This window comes from Misgurnus anguillicaudatus, chromosome 12 (genome assembly GCF_027580225.2).
Source record: "Misgurnus anguillicaudatus chromosome 12, ASM2758022v2, whole genome shotgun sequence".
Classification (NCBI taxonomy): domain Eukaryota; kingdom Metazoa; phylum Chordata; class Actinopteri; order Cypriniformes; family Cobitidae; genus Misgurnus; species Misgurnus anguillicaudatus.
Window position 1 is genome coordinate 27,901,002 of NC_073348.2, and position 19,883 is coordinate 27,920,884.

General features: G+C 38.1%; 6 protein-coding genes across 6 annotated transcripts; 2 read left to right on the plus strand and 4 right to left on the minus strand.

The window, feature by feature from the left end:
* Positions 1 to 261: 261 nt before the first annotated feature.
* On the plus strand, positions 262 to 3,941 carry tm7sf2 (transmembrane 7 superfamily member 2). The gene is made up of 11 exons (XM_055208412.2): positions 262 to 403; positions 657 to 722; positions 827 to 1,023; positions 1,184 to 1,238; positions 1,553 to 1,747; positions 1,922 to 2,025; positions 2,565 to 2,684; positions 2,783 to 2,951; positions 3,032 to 3,112; positions 3,246 to 3,368; positions 3,466 to 3,941. Exons 2-11 carry the CDS (start codon positions 662 to 664, stop codon positions 3,624 to 3,626), a joined length of 1,266 nt encoding a protein of 421 aa, XP_055064387.2. The 5' UTR covers positions 262 to 403; positions 657 to 661; the 3' UTR covers positions 3,627 to 3,941.
* Positions 3,942 to 4,013: 72 nt separating this feature from the next.
* On the minus strand, positions 4,014 to 6,068 carry znhit2 (zinc finger, HIT-type containing 2). Its single transcript, XM_055208411.2, has 2 exons — positions 5,908 to 6,068; positions 4,014 to 5,768 (listed from the first exon to the last, which is right to left on the minus strand). The coding sequence occupies exon 2, from the start codon at positions 5,730 to 5,732 to the stop codon at positions 4,074 to 4,076; it is 1,659 nt and encodes a 552-aa protein (XP_055064386.2). The 5' UTR covers positions 5,733 to 5,768; positions 5,908 to 6,068; the 3' UTR covers positions 4,014 to 4,073.
* A 166-nt stretch (positions 6,069 to 6,234) lies between these two features.
* mrpl49 (mitochondrial ribosomal protein L49) lies at positions 6,235 to 7,305 on the minus strand. Its single transcript, XM_055208414.2, has 4 exons — positions 7,155 to 7,305; positions 6,864 to 7,008; positions 6,603 to 6,727; positions 6,235 to 6,470 (listed from the first exon to the last, which is right to left on the minus strand). The coding sequence occupies exons 1-4, from the start codon at positions 7,263 to 7,265 to the stop codon at positions 6,324 to 6,326; spliced, it is 528 nt and encodes a 175-aa protein (XP_055064389.2). The 5' UTR covers positions 7,266 to 7,305; the 3' UTR covers positions 6,235 to 6,323.
* A 157-nt stretch (positions 7,306 to 7,462) lies between these two features.
* On the plus strand, positions 7,463 to 9,030 carry faub (FAU ubiquitin like and ribosomal protein S30 fusion b). Its single transcript, XM_055208415.2, has 5 exons — positions 7,463 to 7,615; positions 7,730 to 7,811; positions 7,888 to 8,032; positions 8,393 to 8,448; positions 8,621 to 9,030. The coding sequence occupies exons 2-5, from the start codon at positions 7,737 to 7,739 to the stop codon at positions 8,744 to 8,746; spliced, it is 402 nt and encodes a 133-aa protein (XP_055064390.1). The 5' UTR covers positions 7,463 to 7,615; positions 7,730 to 7,736; the 3' UTR covers positions 8,747 to 9,030.
* LOC129446916 (distal membrane-arm assembly complex protein 1) lies at positions 8,996 to 9,873 on the minus strand. The gene is made up of 2 exons (XM_055208416.2): positions 9,476 to 9,873; positions 8,996 to 9,221 (listed from the first exon to the last, which is right to left on the minus strand). Exons 1-2 carry the CDS (start codon positions 9,684 to 9,686, stop codon positions 9,157 to 9,159), a joined length of 276 nt encoding a protein of 91 aa, XP_055064391.1. The 5' UTR covers positions 9,687 to 9,873; the 3' UTR covers positions 8,996 to 9,156.
* Positions 9,874 to 10,244: 371 nt separating this feature from the next.
* On the minus strand, positions 10,245 to 11,355 carry uqcc3 (ubiquinol-cytochrome c reductase complex assembly factor 3). Its single transcript, XM_055208408.2, has 2 exons — positions 11,090 to 11,355; positions 10,245 to 10,655 (listed from the first exon to the last, which is right to left on the minus strand). Exons 1-2 carry the CDS (start codon positions 11,204 to 11,206, stop codon positions 10,527 to 10,529), a joined length of 246 nt encoding a protein of 81 aa, XP_055064383.2. The 5' UTR covers positions 11,207 to 11,355; the 3' UTR covers positions 10,245 to 10,526.
* Positions 11,356 to 19,883: the final 8,528 nt, after the last annotated feature.

The following is a 19,883-nucleotide window of genomic DNA, read 5'->3' on the forward strand; positions in this document are numbered from 1 at the left end:
GTGTGTTGTACTTTACGCAGTCCTGTGCAGGCAGATGACATCAAAGTACCGCGAGAGCGATCGTAACGTACATCTTTATTATCGCTCTCGCAATACTTTAAAGTCATAACCTGATTTGTCTGCACAGCGCCGCATGAAGTCATGAACGTAGCTGTTGTAAAATGAAGCCAGATCAAATTCTCTCGTCCATTGGTTAGAAAAACATTTGGGGCGGGCTCTTCTGCTTTTATCCAAATATGATTGGTTCTCAGGCTGCCTCTCCACGCTCTTATGATGAGAGTGGTGAACGCTGATTGGACGGATACAGTGAAGGCAAACAGCGTGTTTTAAGCGTCACTCACCTCAGCAGTGATCACAAACGAGCGGTCTCTACTCAATAACAGTAACCTGGTAAGAAAGAAAGGTAAGGCAAACACACACTGTGTACAAAATACATATATAATTAAATTATGACGTATTACTTTAATTCGTTACAACGTATTACAATGTGCTGTAACTTCAATTAAAAATGTTGCATTGAATTTCAGTAGTGCATTGCTTTAGTGTCGCAAAGGTCATGGGTTCGACTCTCATATCTTGAATGCACTGTAAGTCAATTGTGGACAAAAGTGTATTGCGTAAATTTATTTATCACAGATAAAAATCTTTGCCCTCAGACACAATGAAATCCAACAAACGCAAATCATCACATTCAACTGAGAGGGAATTTGGAGGTACTCTGGGTGAGAGAGTATTTTTGTATATATGTTTATATATGTGTAATACTGTCTCTACTTAATCTACGGGATGTCTGAGCAGTATTTGAGGTCATTTCTTACCTCTCCAGGTGCCACCTGCATCCCAGTGTTGCTGCCTCTGACAGTTTTGTACCTGCTGAGTGTATGTCGGTCTCCAGCAGCCAGCGTGCTACAGTGGCCTCCTCCTTTGCCCCCCATTGCCCAGTTATGGGACCCTTTAGCTGCAGTTTTGATTGCAGGTTGGATCACCCTGCAGAGCTTCCTCTACCTGCTGCCAGTGGGGAAGGTGAGATGATTTGGTATATTTACAATTCAAAATTCATTATATTTCATTGGTCATTTCATTTTTATGGTCTCCTTTGCTTTTTTTACACCGAACATTGCATTTGAAGCACAAAGTTGCTTGGTTTGAATCAAATTCTGTAATTAACTTTATTTGTTAATAGGTTTCTGAAGGGTTAGTCCTTAGAGATCGATCCAGGCTGAAATATCCTATTAATGGTAATATAAGCAGTTGGTCTATGTTCTTGATAACTTTAAAAATGTTAAATATGATGTTTATCTACAGTATACTGTATTCAAAGTATTATATGTATATGTCCTTGACATAATATATGCAGGGTAGTCTTTAATCTCCTGCCCTTGTTTTTATTATCTATTGTACAGAGTTCAAACTCCATTAGTCAAGTAACTTGTTGTTTCCAACTTCTTTTGTATCTGGATGTTTAGATTCATTCAAGTTATTTCAGAGTTCAATCTGTGTAGATATCAGAATTATCATCATCATTACCATCCTTTCCTCCTTTTTTTTTTAGGTTTTCATTCCCTCAGCATTACTGTTGTCCTGTTGTCTATATGTCTCTATCTGGGGATGCCACTTGGGTATCTGTTTGAACTTGTGTTGCCTCTGGCTGTATGTGCTATTGCTGTGTCCTACCTGCTGTCTATGTACCTGTACATTCGCTCATTCTGGGCTCCTCAACATGCCTTAGCACTTGGAGGAAACACAGGTGAGATATTAAGAGCAGTGATGCCTTTGAAACAAACACTCATTTATGTGGATTTATTTGGAGTTTAGTGTCTTTTAGATATGTAATGCATTAGTATAACTTTTACTTTTCCTGTTTATTAAGCACAAAGCTTTGATGTATTTTAAATCACAATTTATTTATCTTTATTTATAGGAAATCCCCTGTATGACTTCTTTATGGGTCGTGAGCTTAACCCTCGCATTGGAGACTTTGACCTAAAATATTTCTGTGAACTCCGACCTGGATTAATAGGCTGGGTAACATTCTTATTAAAAAATTGACATCCACATATACACAGTATATCCAAATATATGTATTTTTGAAAGCAGGAGCTTTTATCTAAAGTGACTTAAAGGGAGCTGAAACCCAGGTCTTGAAACCTACATCTGTGCGTAGTGGTTCTTAAGCCACTGACTCCAGTTGCAGTTCACTCTTTGTGAATCTCCCCCACATTTTTGAATGGGTTTTGTTTTACAATCCTCTCCACGGTGTGGTTATCCTAATTGCTTGTACACTTTTTTTCTACCACATCTTTTCCTTCTCTTCGCCTCTCTATTAATGTGTTTGGAGACAGAGTGAACTGTTAACAGCCAGCCTCTTTTGGAATGACCTTTTGTGTCTTGAATCAAATTTTTGATGTTATTCTAATTATATGATCAACACTTGTATGTAGTTTTGTATTTTGTACCAATGCAGGGCAGTTATCAATTATTATGCACATTTTGTAGTGATTACAAGTTGACTTTATAATGCTTTACATTTCTACAAAATTTAATATAATTCTCCTGTTTTTTAGGTGGTAATAAACCTAGGGATGCTGATGAAAGAGGTCGAGCTGAGGGGCTCTCCATCTCTCGCCATGCTGCTTGTGAACGGTTTTCAGCTCCTCTATGTCACAGATGCTTTATGGAATGAAGTATGAGAAATAAAACTATTTAAGGAAACATGTAGGATATATAGACAAACTATAATTATAATTTCACATATTGCATATAAAATGTTCTGTCTTTGCAGGAAGCTGTGCTTACTACTATGGACATAGTTCATGATGGATTTGGGTTTATGCTGGCATTTGGTGATCTTGCCTGGGTTCCCTTTACATATGGCCTTCAGGCCATGTTTTTGGTTGTGCACCCACAGTCGCTTAGTAATCTTGGAGCAGCAGGGATTGTTCTTTTAAATGGTACATTTATGGAAACCTACAGTATTTCTGTTGTGTGTGCAAATATTTCTGCATTCTCAGTCAATGTTTTTCTATCACAGGAATTGGGTATTACATATTTCGCAAGTCCAATTCTCAGAAAAATCAGTTCAGAAGAGACCCTACACATAAAAGCGTATCACGTCAGTATTATTTTTTTATAAATGATACTATTCTTAGTTATATATTAATAATGTATCATTTAACTAAACATGATTAAATAAATTTATACAAAATCACAAAATCATATTTTTTTGTCTGGCTTATTATTTACAGACCTGGAAACTATTGCCACAGCAACAGGAAAGCGCCTGTTGGTATCAGGGTGGTGGGGGTTTGTCAGACATCCAAACTATTTAGGGGACCTTCTCATGGCTCTGGCGTGGTCCCTACCCTGTGGTAAGTAATTCAGTAGCATATTCAGTCCATTACAGATCTTCACTGAATACATTAATACCTTCAGTTTGTCTTATTCTCTTTTTTTATTTCTTTCTAGGATTGTCACACATTTTGCCTTACTTCTACGTTATATATTTTACCGTTCTGCTTATCCACCGAGAGGCCAGGGATGAGAAACAATGTAAAGCCAAGTATGGACTCGCATGGGACACATACTGCAGTCGAGTACCCTACAGAATAATCCCTTATATTTACTAATGCAGACTGATGAACTCTTAAAGACACATACAATCAAATATAAACAGGAACACTACAGTGTGTAAGTGCTAGCCGGGTGCTAAATAACTGCAGGCTTCTGGAATTATCATCATCCAAATGCATAGATGTGGTGACTAAGGATCAAAACTAATGAGAAACAACAAAATCCTTTGGAAATCAAGTGTTTTTGTTGTCTCATTAAGAACTACTGCAATGTCTACCTTCTCTGTTTAGGTTTTGCATATTGGCTGCACCATACTGTAGCAGCCTATCCATTGAAATGTTTGTGAAAAAATATAAATATATTTTACAGTTCATGAGTGTTATCTTGGTGCTTACTGAACTTCTGAGTATGAATTTAGTAAAACAAACAAACAAGAAACTCCATTTATACAAGACACAATCGTTGTTTATTTATAAATGTTACATTTAAAAAAAATTACAATCTTACTCAATCTCTTCTATCAGCACACCTTTACCTTTACTTTTTTTAAGTCTCTCCTCTACACCTTTTCTCTCTCCCTCTAATTTAATCCCCTCGGTTTCCCTTCTCTCATAATTTGTCCACACCAATCCGGCCAGTCTCCTCACCGCTGCGGGATTCTCCATGAGCCAAGACTGAAAAAACTCACACTTTTTTCCTGCTTGGAAATACATCCGTCTCGCCCGCTCATCTGCTTTGGGAACAGAAGCCTTTGCCTTACTAAAAGCAGAACGAAGCTGGGACAGAGCGGACAGTGAGTAGCCAACAGCATCCTGTCTGTTCTCTCCAGACAGAACGTGAGCCACCGCTTTTACGGCTTGCAGCGGAGCCCAGGGGTCTTCGCGGTCAAAGTGTCCATTCGTAGACACAGCTGTTATTCCGGCTTCAAGGGCCTCTGGGACAGAATTGAAGACGCGTCCTTCACCCAAAACTTCGGAGATGGCTAGTACCACCTGACAGAACTCCAGCAACATCTCCTGCTCCGAGATGTCCCCATTGAAGAGACACAACGTGAAGGTGTATGCATACATAACATTGACCAGGTTATACTGCACTAGAGGTGATGGTTTTGAGGACAATGTGTGAAGAGGAGGAATCTTGGCACTTATTGGAGGGATTGAAGTATTTGATTGTTTAGCTTTTTTATTCGCCTCCTTTATATTTAGCTCTTGTTTTGTTCCCAACTCAAATTTTACTTTGCTTGGTTTAGTTTTTTCAGCACTGGCTTTTGTCTGTTCATCTTTTTTCTCATTCACACTTTCACCATTCTCAGAATGAAGTTCCTCTATAAGTGCTTTGGTATCTCTCTCATGCGTTTCCCACCAAGGGCTCCACAGGGTTACCAGCCCACCAATACCTCCTCCTTTAACCAGTTCCTCAAATTTCTCTCTTTCCTGAGCAGATAACAAGGACCAGAGTTCCTCCTCTGAAAGCGAGTTAATATCCAACCCAGCTAACTTCTCTGTTAACTCTGCTTCCTCTTCATCGCTCCTATCTGCGTCCTCAATGTCTTTGAGTTTTGTCAGTATCTCTTGTGCCTCCTGGCCGTCTTCATCCCCGGCCGACTGAATCTCCGCCAACCTGGAAAGCAGCTCCAAAGCTTCTGCATCTTGTTGTGTCACATTATTTCCAGTCTCCTCCTGTAGGTTCCTTAGCAAATTTGTCATCCCTCCTTCGTTTTCTGCACTTTGTCTGAGCCTTAATAATATTTCCTGCATTTTGCTTTTTCCCTCTTCATCTGTGACACCTTGAGATTTTAGCTCTTGAAACACGGACTCTTTATAAAACTCCTCCGAGCATGCAGAGTGATCAGGACTGCGGTAACAAACCAGTCCACAGTATGGGATGTTACACCTGGGACAAGTGTAACAGGATGGTTTGGATAAGCAAAGCCCACATGGCTTCAGTGCTACATTTTTATCAGTGGGTACACCATCTGTCCCAGTGGCTGGTATGAGTAAAGTTTCAGACGTTCCTCTTTTGGGAAGTTCAATATTATTTCTGGTAACTGATTCAGGCTCTGTTTCATGCCAGTCTGTGAGGTATTGTTCCTCCCTTGGTGCGATGTCCGTGAGCAACGAGCGTAGACTGCCGGGGATTTTACGTCTAACAACAGGATCCATGAGATGCTAATGTATGGCGTTATACTGCATCGAGATCTGCAATTAAAACGAAGATTAATAGAAATACAACATTGGTATGCGCAAATATTGCAAATTAGCTTGATATACAAGCACTATGACACATGCATCGGATGTCCAAATATTTTATACAGCAGTAAAGTTTGATTTTTCTTACCAAATAGAAACGTAGATCCGCACGAATAACATTTAATATAAGTTTCGGTACTTTCGTGTTGACAAAATATTACACGAAGGCGCGTCACTCACGTTGGAGTAACGCTTTTGTCGCAACATGATGACGTTTGCATGAAGGTCTTCAAGCGAAAGAGGCGGCGCAATATTTGCGCAGATAGATAGATAGAATTAGCTAACTGCTATTATTTATTTCAGACTCAAATATTACATATTATGTTTCATGACAATCTTTTATTTATTTCAATCTTCAACCAGAAACGTGATATTTACAAACTTTAATACAAAGCAAAAACACAGACATTGAAAATCAGGTACAATTGTGTGAATTTATTTGTCCATATTTAGGTATTAGAAATCTTTGTCATGTTTCCTCTCTACAGTACAGTGAATCAAAAATTAAAATCCCTTATTTAGTAGCCAGTCCTTTAGCTCTTTTTCAAATGGTCCTTTAATTCTGATGGTCCCTGTTACTTCATTGACCTGTGTTGGAGGATCTTTGCCTGTGAGCCCAAGCAGAAATTCCTTAACGTCCTTGTTCAGTGCCTGAAAAAAATTAACGGGGTTAATAAAATGTAATTTGCCCCATTTCTCTCAATAAAATATGACAAAACGTCCTTAGGTTTTTAACAAAAATGAGCAACATATTTATTCACCAATTTAATGTCATGTACTCACCCAAATGTCTCCCTCGATCTTTCTGAGCAGAGTGCTGTGTTGATTTCCATATTTTATGTCAGAATACACGGGCACATTGTGCATTCGCGAGCGACGGATCATGTAAGGCAGGGAAGGTGGTGTATCTGCATAAAAAAATAAATCATTTAACCATTGGTGACCTTAAAAATTAAGTAATACTACAGGTAGAGTCATTTAAGTATCACTTAAATCCGAATTAAGCAAGCAAATACTACATCTTTAAGAAACGTAGCAAATTACCTGGTGGTGGGATCCATCCTGATGGAGCAGGTCCGTTGTGTTTAGGGGGATTTGGGATGCGTGATGGAGGAATAAGCCTTTCCACAAAATTGTACTCTGCAGTGGATTCAATAACACCGTGTGCTTTATCAGAGCTGTTTTGAGCCTTAAACAGAAACAAAATCATCTTGTCAAACACTACTTGGGGTACTAAACGTACAACGCATCGCATTTTATCCCATGCTTAACAGTCTAGCATTACAACACCAGAAACGATCACTGAGATAATCTAATTACATAAGTATTGCTCACTTTTAAGCAAGATCCAACACTAAGTGTACGTATAGCTGGATAAAATGCTCTTTGTGCAACTTTTGCCCTGCAACACAGTGTCAAAGACATGTTTCCGATGGAGGCTGACATTTCTGATGGAGGAAGAACGGAAGATTCTTCTTACGTCATGATTTTGAATGAAAAAGCTTTATTGACAGGAGACAAATATCAGAATAATAGTTCTAAGAAATTTTGTACGAAATGTAAATCTGTAACATTTGTAGTTTTATGCACAGAAAATTGACACGAGAAAATAATGTAACAATAAAACTGTCTTTTTTTATGCTTATCGGGGACTTTCACGCATATACGTATGCTTTTACGTAACATTAATTCGAAGCGCATGCGCGGTAGGTAAATAAAGTATTGATAAGTAACAAGTCAAGACTTGTCTGATATATTGTGTTTTGTGTTCAGGTATCGGCATCGACTCGTCACAGGTATTGATCTTTACTTTTCAGTATATAAATACAAACATAAGTTGTGGTTTTTTTTACCGATGTAAGGAAGCTGTAAAGCAGATGACGTTTTAATGTTGGTTTGTGTTTGTAAAGATTCAGTATGCAGTTGTTTCTTCGTGCCCAGACTTTGCACACCATTCAGCTGAATGGGTCAGATACTGTTGCCCATATCAAGGTACACTTAGATTTTCATACGTTTTAATAAGATGTTATTTGTACATTAACGAACTCGACTGTTTTTTTTTCTTAAGGCCCAGTTAGAGTCTCTGGAGGGACTGTCTTGTGATGATCAGATCATTAGTTTCTGTGGGATACCCCTTGAGGATGAGGCATTTATCTGTCAGACTGGAGTGGAGGAATTTGGCACTCTTGACGTGTCATCAAGGCTTTTGGGAGGTAGGGTTTTAGGAAACACAAAATGACATGAATCTTAATTTAACTAGTTTGATTCATAAGTTTTGAATTAATTTGTGCTGAAAACGACCATCGGAAACTAAATATTTATTATTGAGTAAAGATAAAATAGCTTTAAAGGTTATTGGCAAAGTGTGATTTTAATTTACGGTAAACCTACCTCATGGCAAATTATTTCCATGAACTAGCCAATAAGGATTTAACACATAAAAATTAACTAATACACTACTGTCTGCCTTACAGCCAATAAGGATTTAACACATAAAAATTAACTAATACACTACTGACTGCCTTACACGTATGATGTGTATTCACAAAATATAAACCTGTTCACACCCAAAGGTAAAGTCCATGGTTCTCTGGCTAGAGCTGGTAAAGTCAGAGGTCAAACTCCCAAGGTAAGTGTGGTATATGTTAAATATTTAAAAAATGTTCATAACACAAAAAAAGCTATTTTTATACTTCTTTAGTATTTGATGTGTGTTGTACAGTATGTTTTTAATTCAGTGTGATTTCATATTGTCATTCATGTGTAGTAAGGGTTTTCTTTGTGCATCTTGATCCCCTCAGGTGGACAAGCAGGAGAAAAAGAAGAAAAAGACCGGCAGGGCAAAGAGGAGAATTCAATACAACCGGCGTTTTGTCAATGTTGTGCCAACATTTGGTAAAAAGAAGGGACCAAATGCGAACTCGTAATTTGCTCATCAAAATGTCATTATCATCTATAATAGTTAATTGCATTCCATAGCATTCACTTTGTTTAGTCGAAGAACATTCCTGTAGGGAAAACTGCAATATAAGAGCAAGTTGATTTGTTAAATTAATAAAAATAATTTTTAATTTAAAAAAAGATCATTTGTGCACTTGGATACAGTTACGTTGTTGTACAATGTAAATAATAAGAATTTCTTTGTGATTCATTAGACAAGGAGGAGCATCTGTAGGTTAGGAGTTTGCAAATAAAAAACATTTAATGTTTATACATGACTGTTAAATCCTTCCCACATTCTCAGTTTTTCAAAACAATTTCAACATTGCAGTATCATGCCACTGTGGCTATCATGATTCATAATGAAGGTCAATGTAGAAAGACCACGGTTCAGTGGCTATGTTTTCCTTGTCGATTTTCCAACTGGATCAGTTAACACCACGATGCCCCACGAAGCCAAACCTGAAAACAAAATCAAAAAGTAAACACTCATTCAACGACACGTATAGTTTGAACTCTTGCGGCGCAGCAAGATCAAGCAGGTGACGTCAAAGTACCGCGAGAGCGATTCGCGAAATCATACGCAGGACTCGACTTTCAAATCGTTCTCGCGGAACTTTGACGTCATCCGCTTGTCAGTTCTTGCGACCACGCATGAAATTGGAAAAGCCATTTAGCGATGATGTACAGCACAGAGAGCACGTGAATCACCTCACCTGCAGCAAATACAATCTGGGCAATTGTGCCCATAGATGTAGGTCCACCTAGACGCATTACATTACGCGCTTGCATGTATACATAACCACCTGCAGCAAACAGCCCACCTCCTGATATCAGTCGACAGCTCCAGCAGTTACCAAAAAGTTGCTTTTTCGTCGCCTCAGATGGGACAGGACTCAACTGATCTGTTGATTGTGGATTGGACATTATCAAGCAGACGTTTCTAATATCCAAGAGATAAATGTCAGAGCTTTCTTTCAAGTCTGTTGTTTAAATACAGTGTCACGCTCTATTTGCAAGATAAAAATGTAACATTTTGTATGTTCAGACAGAGGACAGCCCAGTGAGAAATATCGGGCATGTGACAGTGACCTTACACACCGGAAGCGTTTAGGTTTGTTGTTATATTCGCGCAGGTCATGTCTGCACAAATATTGCGCAGGGTCATTTGAAGTAAGATTTCATAACGTTTAGAAGTTTATATTTTTGTTATTAGGTAATTAGAGAAAATAATTATAATTAATATTCTGTTTTGTGACGACATTAGATAGTACAGGGCCAATGAAATGCAAATAGTTCTCGTATAACTATTTTATGAGAGTGTATATACAATAAAGACTATTTTATAGGTTGCAAGGTTATGAGAAAAAAGTCCAGTTCAATTAAATGACTATGGATACAAGATTAGGTATAATATATGGCTAGATAAAAATATGCCAAAATATCACAAATATGTTAAAATATTAAAAGACAGAATGCATGATATAAAAGGAAATTACATGGAACTTTAATGTTTTATTTACAAAAAAAATCAACATTTATTTAGTTTACACAAAACAGTTGAATAGAGCAACGATGATGTAGGTTTAATTTATTTACAATAATTTCCGAAAATAAATACAATCTGCAACATCTGTTTTCATGACAGGCATAGGCAAACAATATCTCAGTTTATTAAATAAGCCAGCCTTCATTCATCTCCTCCTCCTCGACGTGCAGATTGGCAAAGGCACCTGAAAGTCTGATATTTGTGCAAAGACACATTCATTATTTCTGGTTGCCAAATCCACGTGCAATGTTATCTTGGGTTTCTGCTGCATCTTTGATAACCTGAAGCATGAGGGCATTTCTCTTCCTCGTCTCATCCATACGGGCAGGATTTGACTCTGGCAGACTCTGAGAACAGAGAGAATATGGATGAGGAAAGTATCAATGAAATAAAAGTTTTTTTTTTACCACGTACTGTTTTTATAGCATTTCGTTCATATATGTTATCCGTGACATTTCAACAAAATGTGTTATTCTACTGATCCATGCCACAAGAGCTTTCAATGTTAGGGAACCACTAAGTATACTTTAAGAAGTATACTTTAGTATTTAATATTTACTATGGTACGGTTAAAAACGTGAGTATTTATAATAGGATTTCTACAGTAAAGTCTAACTTTACTAACTTTACAGTTTTTTATGTGGACTCCGCGACTAACATGCATTATGAAGCTAACTTAGCAGCTTAATGTTTACAGACGCGAGCTATAAAAACCACAATTTTAAGCAGTTTTATCATATCAGATTTGTTGTCATCATTTCGTAAATGTCTGTAACGTTACCTTAAATAATTCTCTTTTCTTATCTTCTCCAGGTACAACTATGGCCCACATTCCGAAGCCGATACCGACAATACCGCCTATCGCTAGCGAGGTCAGTATTGTCCTCATTCCACTCATAACGGACACAACAAACTCTTCGCGATCATAAACAACTTAATGTACCCGTGATCTTTTATTGTGTAGCTCACACAGCTCGGAACTCGTTGTACAATATCAGTTGACACGATGCAGTGCATTGTGGGACGTCAGTCCTCCATTATACAACTGTTTTTAGGCAAAGTGGTTGCTATAGTGATGACTGAAACTGGACAAGCGGCACGTGGTTGTAACATTGAGCTGTAAGGTATTGGTGAGGTACTGATCATTGGCAGTTTTGGTGTTAATGCACCACTTATCCTGATTACAAAATCCTTACAAATGTATCTATGGTTTTTGTAGCGAAACCAAGGTTATTTTGTGGTAGCCATGGTTTAACGATAGTAAACCCCGTTGAAAAAACCAGCATACCAGCAGGACCAGCATATGTTGTGTTTTGGTGCTGGTTTGCTAGTGAACACCAGCTAAACCAGCATTAGCACCAGCTAAACCAGCACCAAACAAGCATTAGCACCAGCTAAACCAGCACCAAACCAGCACCAGCATTAGCACCAGCATCCCATGCTGGTCATACCAGCAAGACCAGCATATGTTGTGTTTTGGTGCTGGTATGCTGGTGTCCACCAGCTAAACCAGCATAATTCCCATGCTGGTTTGATGCTGTTTTTTTTCAGCAGGGAACCTGGTTTTTAGATGGTCTCGCAGCTTGTTTTTAAAGGAAAACACCACTGTTTTTCAATATTTTACTATGTTCTTACCTCAACTTAGACAAATGAAAACATACCTATCTTTTTCAATGCGTGCACTTTCAATCTTTGTACAGCGCGTCGTGAATGTGTTAGCATTTAGCCTAGCCCCATTCATTCTTATGGCTCCAAACAGGAATTAATTTTTTGTGTTCTTCTGTCCCCGACTGGAACTGTCAACACTTAATTCAAGAAAACAAATCTTACCCATTGGCAGATTTTTTGCATGTTTAAGCACAAATTCACTTCAATTTAAAGGCGGAGTGCACAATGTTTGAAAAACGCTTTGGAAAAGAAGACGGGCCGACTACCAAAACACACTTATAGCCAATCAGCAGTAAGGAGCGTGTCTACTTACCGACATCCTTGCCGGGTTGTGTATGTGTGGGGCGGGTCTTTTAAAAGAAGGTCCAGATTCTATTGGGGTAGGGGCGTGTTTGCGTGATTTCAAATATCAACATTGTCTTTCAAAAATTGAATGGGAACCACCTAACTCTATTAAATTATTGTAATTATTTTAATGGTAAATATTGCTGTATAATAGAAACTCGAATACGTAACAGTGAAAGTTCCTTATATTTCCCACCAGATGGCTCTAAAATACCGTGAGGTTACAGATGCTGCTCTTTGTGTGTGTGTCCGTATGTGCCCATGTGTCCGTGTTTGTCTGTGTGTGTGTGCCCATGAGTCCGTGTGTGTCTGTATTTGTGTGTGTGTGTGTGTGTGTGTGTGTGTGTGTGTTGTGACTCACTGCAGTCTGTGTGGGTGTGTAGAAAGCACATAAGTGCTGGTAATGTGTGTCCATCAGAGTCAAGGTGCAGAATAGACAGCTGAAACTGAAGGTACATATTAGTGTCCCTTTAGGCGACATTTTCCCAGCCTAATCGCATGGAGAGCTTTGTTCATCAAAGATTACCATGGTAACCATAGCTTCTGTACAATAGTTATGGGTCTAGTTATATGATATTATTCACTGAAATCAGACTAAATTATATTTACTATTATATTATTTGTACTATAGTAATACTGTATGATTTGATAGTAGTAACAAATTATATTTAGGTTACCATGTGTATTCCTGTAGCTCAACTGGTAGAGATTTGCATTAGCAGTGCAAAAGGTCATAGGTTTGATCCCAGGGAACACACACTGATAAAATATATAGCCTGAATGCACTTTAAGTCATTTTGGATAAATTCAAAAATGCTAATTTGTACAAATCTAATGCACAGAAGGAAGTTGTTTATGTAAGCACTGTATATATATTTATAAAATAGTAATATATTTTTTTAAGAGTAATTGATACCTAGTGAATTTTGTAAAAAAGTTTTTTGTCTTGAAAGATTTCAGTTATTTAAGCATACATTTTTTTTAAGATCATATAAGCGTAGTATTGTTCAAAGAGAACTTCAGGTACAGTACATGATGTGATGACTCTACAGATTCCTTCACTCTCTCAGTACTAATTTTCATACTCGCTTAAGGCTTAAACTTCTGATGTTCAGAGGCATCAAGAGGTAATTTCAACTGGCTGTGTTATTGCTTGAATATTTAATCGTTTCCTGCCTCTCGCACCCCCCCCTCCCCAAATCACTCAGTCTATAATGACACCTCTCACGCCAACCCCCTGGCTGCCTTTCCTCTCTCTGATTGCTACAGTAACGGTTGCAGATGCCTGCTCCTGTTGCCATGACACCCACTTTTCCCGAAGGTGCACTGGTGATCATTGAAGGAAATATTCATGTGTGCATCTCTGTGTGTGCGTGTGTTAACGTATGTAGACTTGTGTGCTGCTTACTTCGTCTGTGTCGTATGTGCGCATGTAAATAAAATACTATAATAGTTTACCCTTCTGTTATGTATACAGCACTCACACACGCTGTGCTTTCACAATGTTCTCAAGAGCGTTTAACGCCCCTCAACACCTGTGTGATATTTCGCAGCACTGCGTCCAGTATGAATGCTAATCAAGGCGTTGGGAGTGAGATTCTCCAGACAGTTCTCAACAGAATTTCAAATCCTAATTCACACTTACAATTTGCGTATGTGTTGTTACACACAAATCAGCTGTGGAAAGGCGAAAATAAGCTGCGTGTGTGTCAGTGGATACCACGAATCTGTACTTCCCAAATGCAAAGAAGGTCCGATATTTATAGTCAGATTAGTTCCTGGAGCTCAAATGGTAGAGCACTGCGTTAGCAACACAAAGCTCATGAGTTCGATCCCAGGGAACAGAATAATTATATAGCTTGAATGCATTGTAAGTCACTTTGCATAAAAGCAACTACCAAATGTATAAATGTAATGTGCAAAACAAATTCGCAAAATATTTCTGGAACATTATTAGAGTAACTATCACTATCTTCATTTTGGAATGGACAGACTGATCTCACGGAAAGTTGTGTTGTAGTCAGGAAAATTTTTATTAATTTATTCGTGCCCATGGCACGAAATTCAGCTTTTTTCGTGCCTTGAGCACGACTTTCTTTCTCATTTCATTTTATGTATTGTTTTATGTATTTGCTCTTTTTTTTTTTTATTACCATTGTCGCTTGGGGTTGGGGTTAGAATCACTTTCTGTTACATTTTTAGACATCCTAATCCTAACCCAAACCCCAACTCCAGGCGAAAATAGTTTTAAAAGCAGAAGAAAACCATGTAGAAACCAATACATAAATGTACATTTTAACCCAAACCCCAAATCTAACCCCAACCCCAAGCGACAATGATTTAAAAATAGGGGGGAAAATGAGAAAACAATACGAAAAATGACACGAGTCGTGCTATGCACACGAAAAACTATTTATAGAAATTTGTGTGAGTGACACGAAAAAGATATTCGTGCTCAAGGCACAAAAAAGCTGAATTTCGTGCCATGAAAACGAATAAATTAATTAAATTTTTTCGTGACTAACACCAGCCTGATATTATGAGAATTTGTACATATTTTACGAGTTGGCTAATTTCCATGAATTCATACTGAGTGAATCGTACAAAACACACGATTATAATTTTTAAAAAACTAAACAATAACAGAACTAGGGCTGGGTATCGATTCAGATGTTCCAGATCGATTCTATTTCGATTCACAAGCTATCAAATCGATTCGATTTCGGTTTCCAGGTCGGTTTTTATACTCAATTCTCGATTCAACTCAATGAATATAGATTTAATACAAATACTATATTAATAAAAAAGAACAGTGAACAGCAGTTTACAAGGGGGTAATTAATAAAAAGCCACAACATAAATATGAAAGAAAAAAAAATGGATTTGAGAATCGATTTTAAATCGACCACTTAAAAAAAACAACAACGATTAATCGAAAAATCTATTTTTTTGCCCAGCCCTAAAGAGAACCCCACCCCTTACCCCACCCCAATCCCTAACAAAAATCTACGAATGTGGTGAGATTATCATTCATATAAAAAATGTACAAATTGCCATGATGATTACCATGGATGGACTGTCCCTTTAAAGGTCACCTATTATGTCAATTTTTACAAGATGTAATATAAGTCTCAGGTGTGCCCAGAATGTGTCTGTGATAGGCTTGCCGCGAGGGTCGGTGAAACGGTGGCACATTGACTTAAGCACTTAATTAAACCAGCTGTTGCACTCGCATTGCACGCAAATTAATACGCGATTTAATGCAGCGTACGCAAGCACTGCATTTAAACAGTTGCGTAATTCAAAAGTGAAAGTAAAATGTGCACGTCTGCATGCGCATTTATAAACCCCTCCCACCTGGTGAAACCGGGATCACCGGGTTTGTGACGCGCCGATTAACCGGTGAGAAAATTCTGTCACCGCGGCAACCCTAGTCTGTGAAGTTCCAGCTCAAAATACCCCACAGATAATTAATTATAGTATCTCCAAAACACCCCTATTTAGGCGGGAGCAAAACGGGCTGTTTTAATGTCTGTACCTTTAAATGCAAATGAGCTTCAGCTTAGTGTTGGGCGATATGCCCTATTTTCAGATCGTCCTATCGTCAGCCTGTGAGATCCGCGATACACGATATTATCGGGGGGCGTGGCAGTAGTTTACTATTTTTTTTATTTGTTAATTTTTACTCATTATAACAAGTCACTTGATGGGTGGACAAAAAAAAAACAAGACCGTAACATCGTAATGACCGCAACCTTCTTAAAACTGATGCCATTAAAGCGAGCGCGTCATTAAAACCCTATCATGATTACTTGATAACTGTAAAAACATGCATCTGCGCACGCACACACACGTGCGCGCACATACAAACTATTCAATGCATTTATTTAGTGCTGTTGCAGAAGACTACATGTGTCAAGCAGTGGTGCTCTCATGAGGTGCCTTTTTAAACGCATCGGTCCAGCGGAACGCGATCATATTTTAAACACAATCATATATTAAACACGAGGGACGTGTTGCTGCAACTCCTTGAAATGCATATCATAAACAGGATTAATACCTAGTGATCTGACTTCGGACAGAGCGCAGCTCTCTGCACGTACGCAAGAGTGAGAGAGAGGCGCTAATATGCAGCGGGTCATATTTTAAACAAAAAGTAAAGTTAGCATCAGCTCGCATGAAACGCATTAAACTGAACAAATAAGGGTTACTACTTTAGTTCATGTTTAGACTGCGGACAGACGCGAGAGCGCGTGCACGTGAGACAGAGAGAAGCGCAGCTGCTCATGACGCGGCGTGCTGGATTTAGTGGTAGAAAGAGACCAAGACGCGCGCATTAAGTGCAGGTACGTGCAAGAAGGAATACTCTCTTTACAAGCTCTCCACGTAAAGTGAAGCCGCCCACAAACCCTCATGTGAGGAAAAGCATGCATTGTCGGTGTTATTATAAAACTATGATTATAATAATAATAACCATTTGCCAACTATCGTCTTGACTATCGCCATGAAAGCCTGCCATTGGCGATATGTCTGAAGATCGTCGATACACGATACTATCGTCTATCGGCACAACCCTACTTCAGCTCCTCCCATTTCTTACAAACAGACAGTGAGTGCTTTCAGTTAAAATAGATCTGATTAATACAGTCTGAGACAATAGTATCTAGTGGACAGAGTACAACTTGCTGAGGGTGAAACTATGGTAATGCAGGGCCGTAAGTGGGCGGGGCTTTATCAATGTGACCTCATCAAAATGGCATGTCTAATGAGACTGCTTTGGTTTAATGCAGATTAAAAAACAAGGAACAGGGGATAATTTTTGTAGGGTGGTTGTGTTCACACACTGTCAACACACATTATGTCCAAACACCTTTTAAAGTGGATTTTGCATAATAGGTGCCCTTTAAGAGCTTACATGCATGCCAATTTCTGCTGTTTTGTTTTAATTATCGTGTCCCTGAGATTGAGGTATTAAATGTGTCTTTTCTTACTGACTGACAAGTGAATTAGGTTTCTTAGCCCACATCAATATTTTCCACCTGCATTTTGAGGCTTACATTTCTGTAGAGGGATATTTTGTGAATATATGTTTAGTATTCCACTACAGTTTGTGCTGATAAAAGCATGCACAGGTGACTTGTGCTCCAGTGTCCAAAGGACACTGTAGTATCTCCAAACTATCTTTATTCTCTCAACCCAATATATCAAAGTCCACTGCTTTAATTTTTTCTTCGTTCGAACCTCATCTTAATTCTGATAAGGTGCACTGAGATTTGCACCACTGCATAATTCATGCCTCTTACTAATCTCTACTGTCTGTCTTACTAATGTTCTGTCATTCTTTTCATTAAACAGAAGATGAATTTTAGGGACACGTTTTCAGGCAACTGAATCAAGTGGTTTGCCTGATTTATGCCGCCTCTTGTTGATTCAGCATTAAGGAGCAGCAGAAAGGGTTAAATTGCTGATTCATAATACAAAATATAATCATTTCCTGGTGATTTGATAAACAGCACTTCAAACAGAGAATCGTTTCAGTACAAGTGTAGGAGTCTCCAGTCTGCGTGTGTCTTTATGTCTGTGTATCTACCAGCAGCTTGTCTGTGGCTCACTCATGTTTTAAACTTATCAATTGTAACCAGTTTCCATAGCAACATCTCTCAAGAGGTGAAGAGAGAGGGAGAAAAGGAGCAGAAAGAGAAATAGACTTTGGTAATGGAATGTGAGCGATTACATGCATGTTTCCACATGTGCCGCAGATTAAACCGCATTCTGGTGCTGGATGATAAACTGGTACTGGAACATTGGTTTGGCTGCCATGTTTATTTTATTTATTTATCTATACTGTGTTCCATTTTTCTGCTCCATTTTAATACTAAATTGCTTTTCAAAGCTTTGGCAGATGTTTCAGGCGTGCACAGAGAGATGATGTTGGCCAGGCTTTTGCTTTTAATTTTCAGCAACAGAAAGAGAGAGAGAGAGAGAGACTAACATAAAATGCATTTCATCCTTTTGTGTCTCCATGGCAACCAAACTGCGTTAGCCTCTTATTGACTCAATACACTCACACTTTCATCTCTTTTATCATCACTTTTTAACATTTTCTTACACAGAAACCATCACATGCCTTCTTTTCTCCTTTTTCCTCTTCATCTTTATAAGCATTTTCTATCTGTTGGCCTTCAGCGTTCGCCTCAATGTAATTTCGATTTTTTTTCCCCTTATCAAAGTTGTATCTCTCTTTCAATTTATTTTTTGCAGAATCCAATTTTTCTTCCTTTTTCATAACGTCTTACTCTTAAAGAGATATTTTAGCCAGGAATTAAAATCCTGATTGTAAAGTTATTTGTATCCTGGTCTAATATTTTAGTGGAACACAAAAGGACTTTAACAGAATGTCTGAGTTGCTTTAATTTATACAGTGAAAGCAAATAGGAGCCAGGGACAGAAGAAAGAAAAACTTAGTTAACTAAATTAATTAAACTAAATCAAGAGTTTTAAGTTAACAGGTTTTTTTATAATAATAATAATGGTCTACTTGATATTCTTTATCTTTAAATTATTGCATGGTGTGACTTTAAAATTTATCATCGAGCAATTCCAATGTTGGATGGGACATTTTCAGTCAAAAATTCAATTATAATTTATCAGAAAATGTTTTTATGACCAATATATTGAATTATCTTTTCATAAACCTACACTGTAAAAAAAGATTTGTTGGTTCAACTTAAAAAAGTAAGTTACCTGGTTGCCTTAAAATTTGGTAATTTTTGTAACTAGACAATATTAGTTAAAGGCGGGGTGCATGATCTCTGAAAGCTAATGTTGACATTTGAAATCACCTAAACAAACACGCCCCTAACCCAATTGAATCTGGACCTTCTTTGTATAGACCCGCCCCACACATACGCAACCCAGGCAACGATGTCGGTTAGTAGACACAGCCCTTTCTGCTGATTGGCTACAAGTGTTTTGGTACATGCACCCCTGCCTTTAACTCAAAAACGTTATGTAAAATATGTCAACAATTTTTTTTAAGTTAAATTGCCTCAAAATTTTAAGGCAATCATGTAACTTACTTCATTAACCTCGTAAGACCTTAGCTATGGTTAGTCTTTTTTTAGATTTCTTCCAGCTATTAGGGGTTAGGAAGAACCAGTAAATATAATAACCAAATATTTTTCTTTGAACATGAAACAGTGTAATTGTCCACATTTTTGTACAACAGGTTCCAGTTACACAGAATAAAGTATTATGGTGCAACCCAGTCTCACGGCAAGTCGTGTTATAGTAACGAAAATTTTTATTAATTTTTTCGTGTTTGCTCACATGAATTTTCACAGTTTTTCGTGACTGGAGAGGAATGTCTTTTTTGTCCTTCCCAGCACGAATTTTCAATGGCTTTTTCCTATCGTTGTTTCCTATTTTTTTGACCATTGTCGCTTGGGGTTGGGGTTAGAATCACTTTCTGCGACTTCCTAACCCAAACCCCAATTCTAACCCCAACTCCAGGTGAGAATAGTATTAAAAGCGGACAACCAATGCATAAAAGTACATCCGAA

Coding starts and splice junctions, on each gene's coding strand:
- mrpl49 (XM_055208414.2), bottom strand. CDS start 7,265: ATGTCAGCCTCCATCGGAAACATGTCTTTGACACTGTGTTGCAGGGCA. Junction 7,009..7,154: donor GTGTTGGATCTTGCTTAAAA/GTGAGCAATACT, acceptor TTTCTGTTTAAG/GCTCAAAACAGCTCTGATAA. Junction 6,471..6,602: donor AGATCGAGGGAGACATTTGG/GTGAGTACATGA, acceptor AATTTTTTTCAG/GCACTGAACAAGGACGTTAA.
- uqcc3 (XM_055208408.2), bottom strand. CDS start 11,206: ATGAGTGGAATGAGGACAATACTGACCTCGCTAGCGATAGGCGGTATT. Junction 10,656..11,089: donor AGAAAAGAGAATTATTTAAG/GTAACGTTACAG, acceptor CTCTGTTCTCAG/AGTCTGCCAGAGTCAAATCC.
- LOC129446916 (XM_055208416.2), bottom strand. CDS start 9,686: ATGTCCAATCCACAATCAACAGATCAGTTGAGTCCTGTCCCATCTGAG. Junction 9,222..9,475: donor CCAGATTGTATTTGCTGCAG/GTGAGGTGATTC, acceptor TTTTGTTTTCAG/GTTTGGCTTCGTGGGGCATC.
- znhit2 (XM_055208411.2), bottom strand. CDS start 5,732: ATGGATCCTGTTGTTAGACGTAAAATCCCCGGCAGTCTACGCTCGTTG.
- tm7sf2 (XM_055208412.2), top strand. CDS start 662: ATGAAATCCAACAAACGCAAATCATCACATTCAACTGAGAGGGAATTT. Junction 1,239..1,552: donor GCTGAAATATCCTATTAATG/GTAATATAAGCA, acceptor TTTTTTTTTTAG/GTTTTCATTCCCTCAGCATT. Junction 1,748..1,921: donor AGCACTTGGAGGAAACACAG/GTGAGATATTAA, acceptor CTTTATTTATAG/GAAATCCCCTGTATGACTTC.
- faub (XM_055208415.2), top strand. CDS start 7,737: ATGCAGTTGTTTCTTCGTGCCCAGACTTTGCACACCATTCAGCTGAAT. Junction 7,812..7,887: donor ATACTGTTGCCCATATCAAG/GTACACTTAGAT, acceptor TTTTTTCTTAAG/GCCCAGTTAGAGTCTCTGGA. Junction 8,033..8,392: donor GTCATCAAGGCTTTTGGGAG/GTAGGGTTTTAG, acceptor TCACACCCAAAG/GTAAAGTCCATGGTTCTCTG.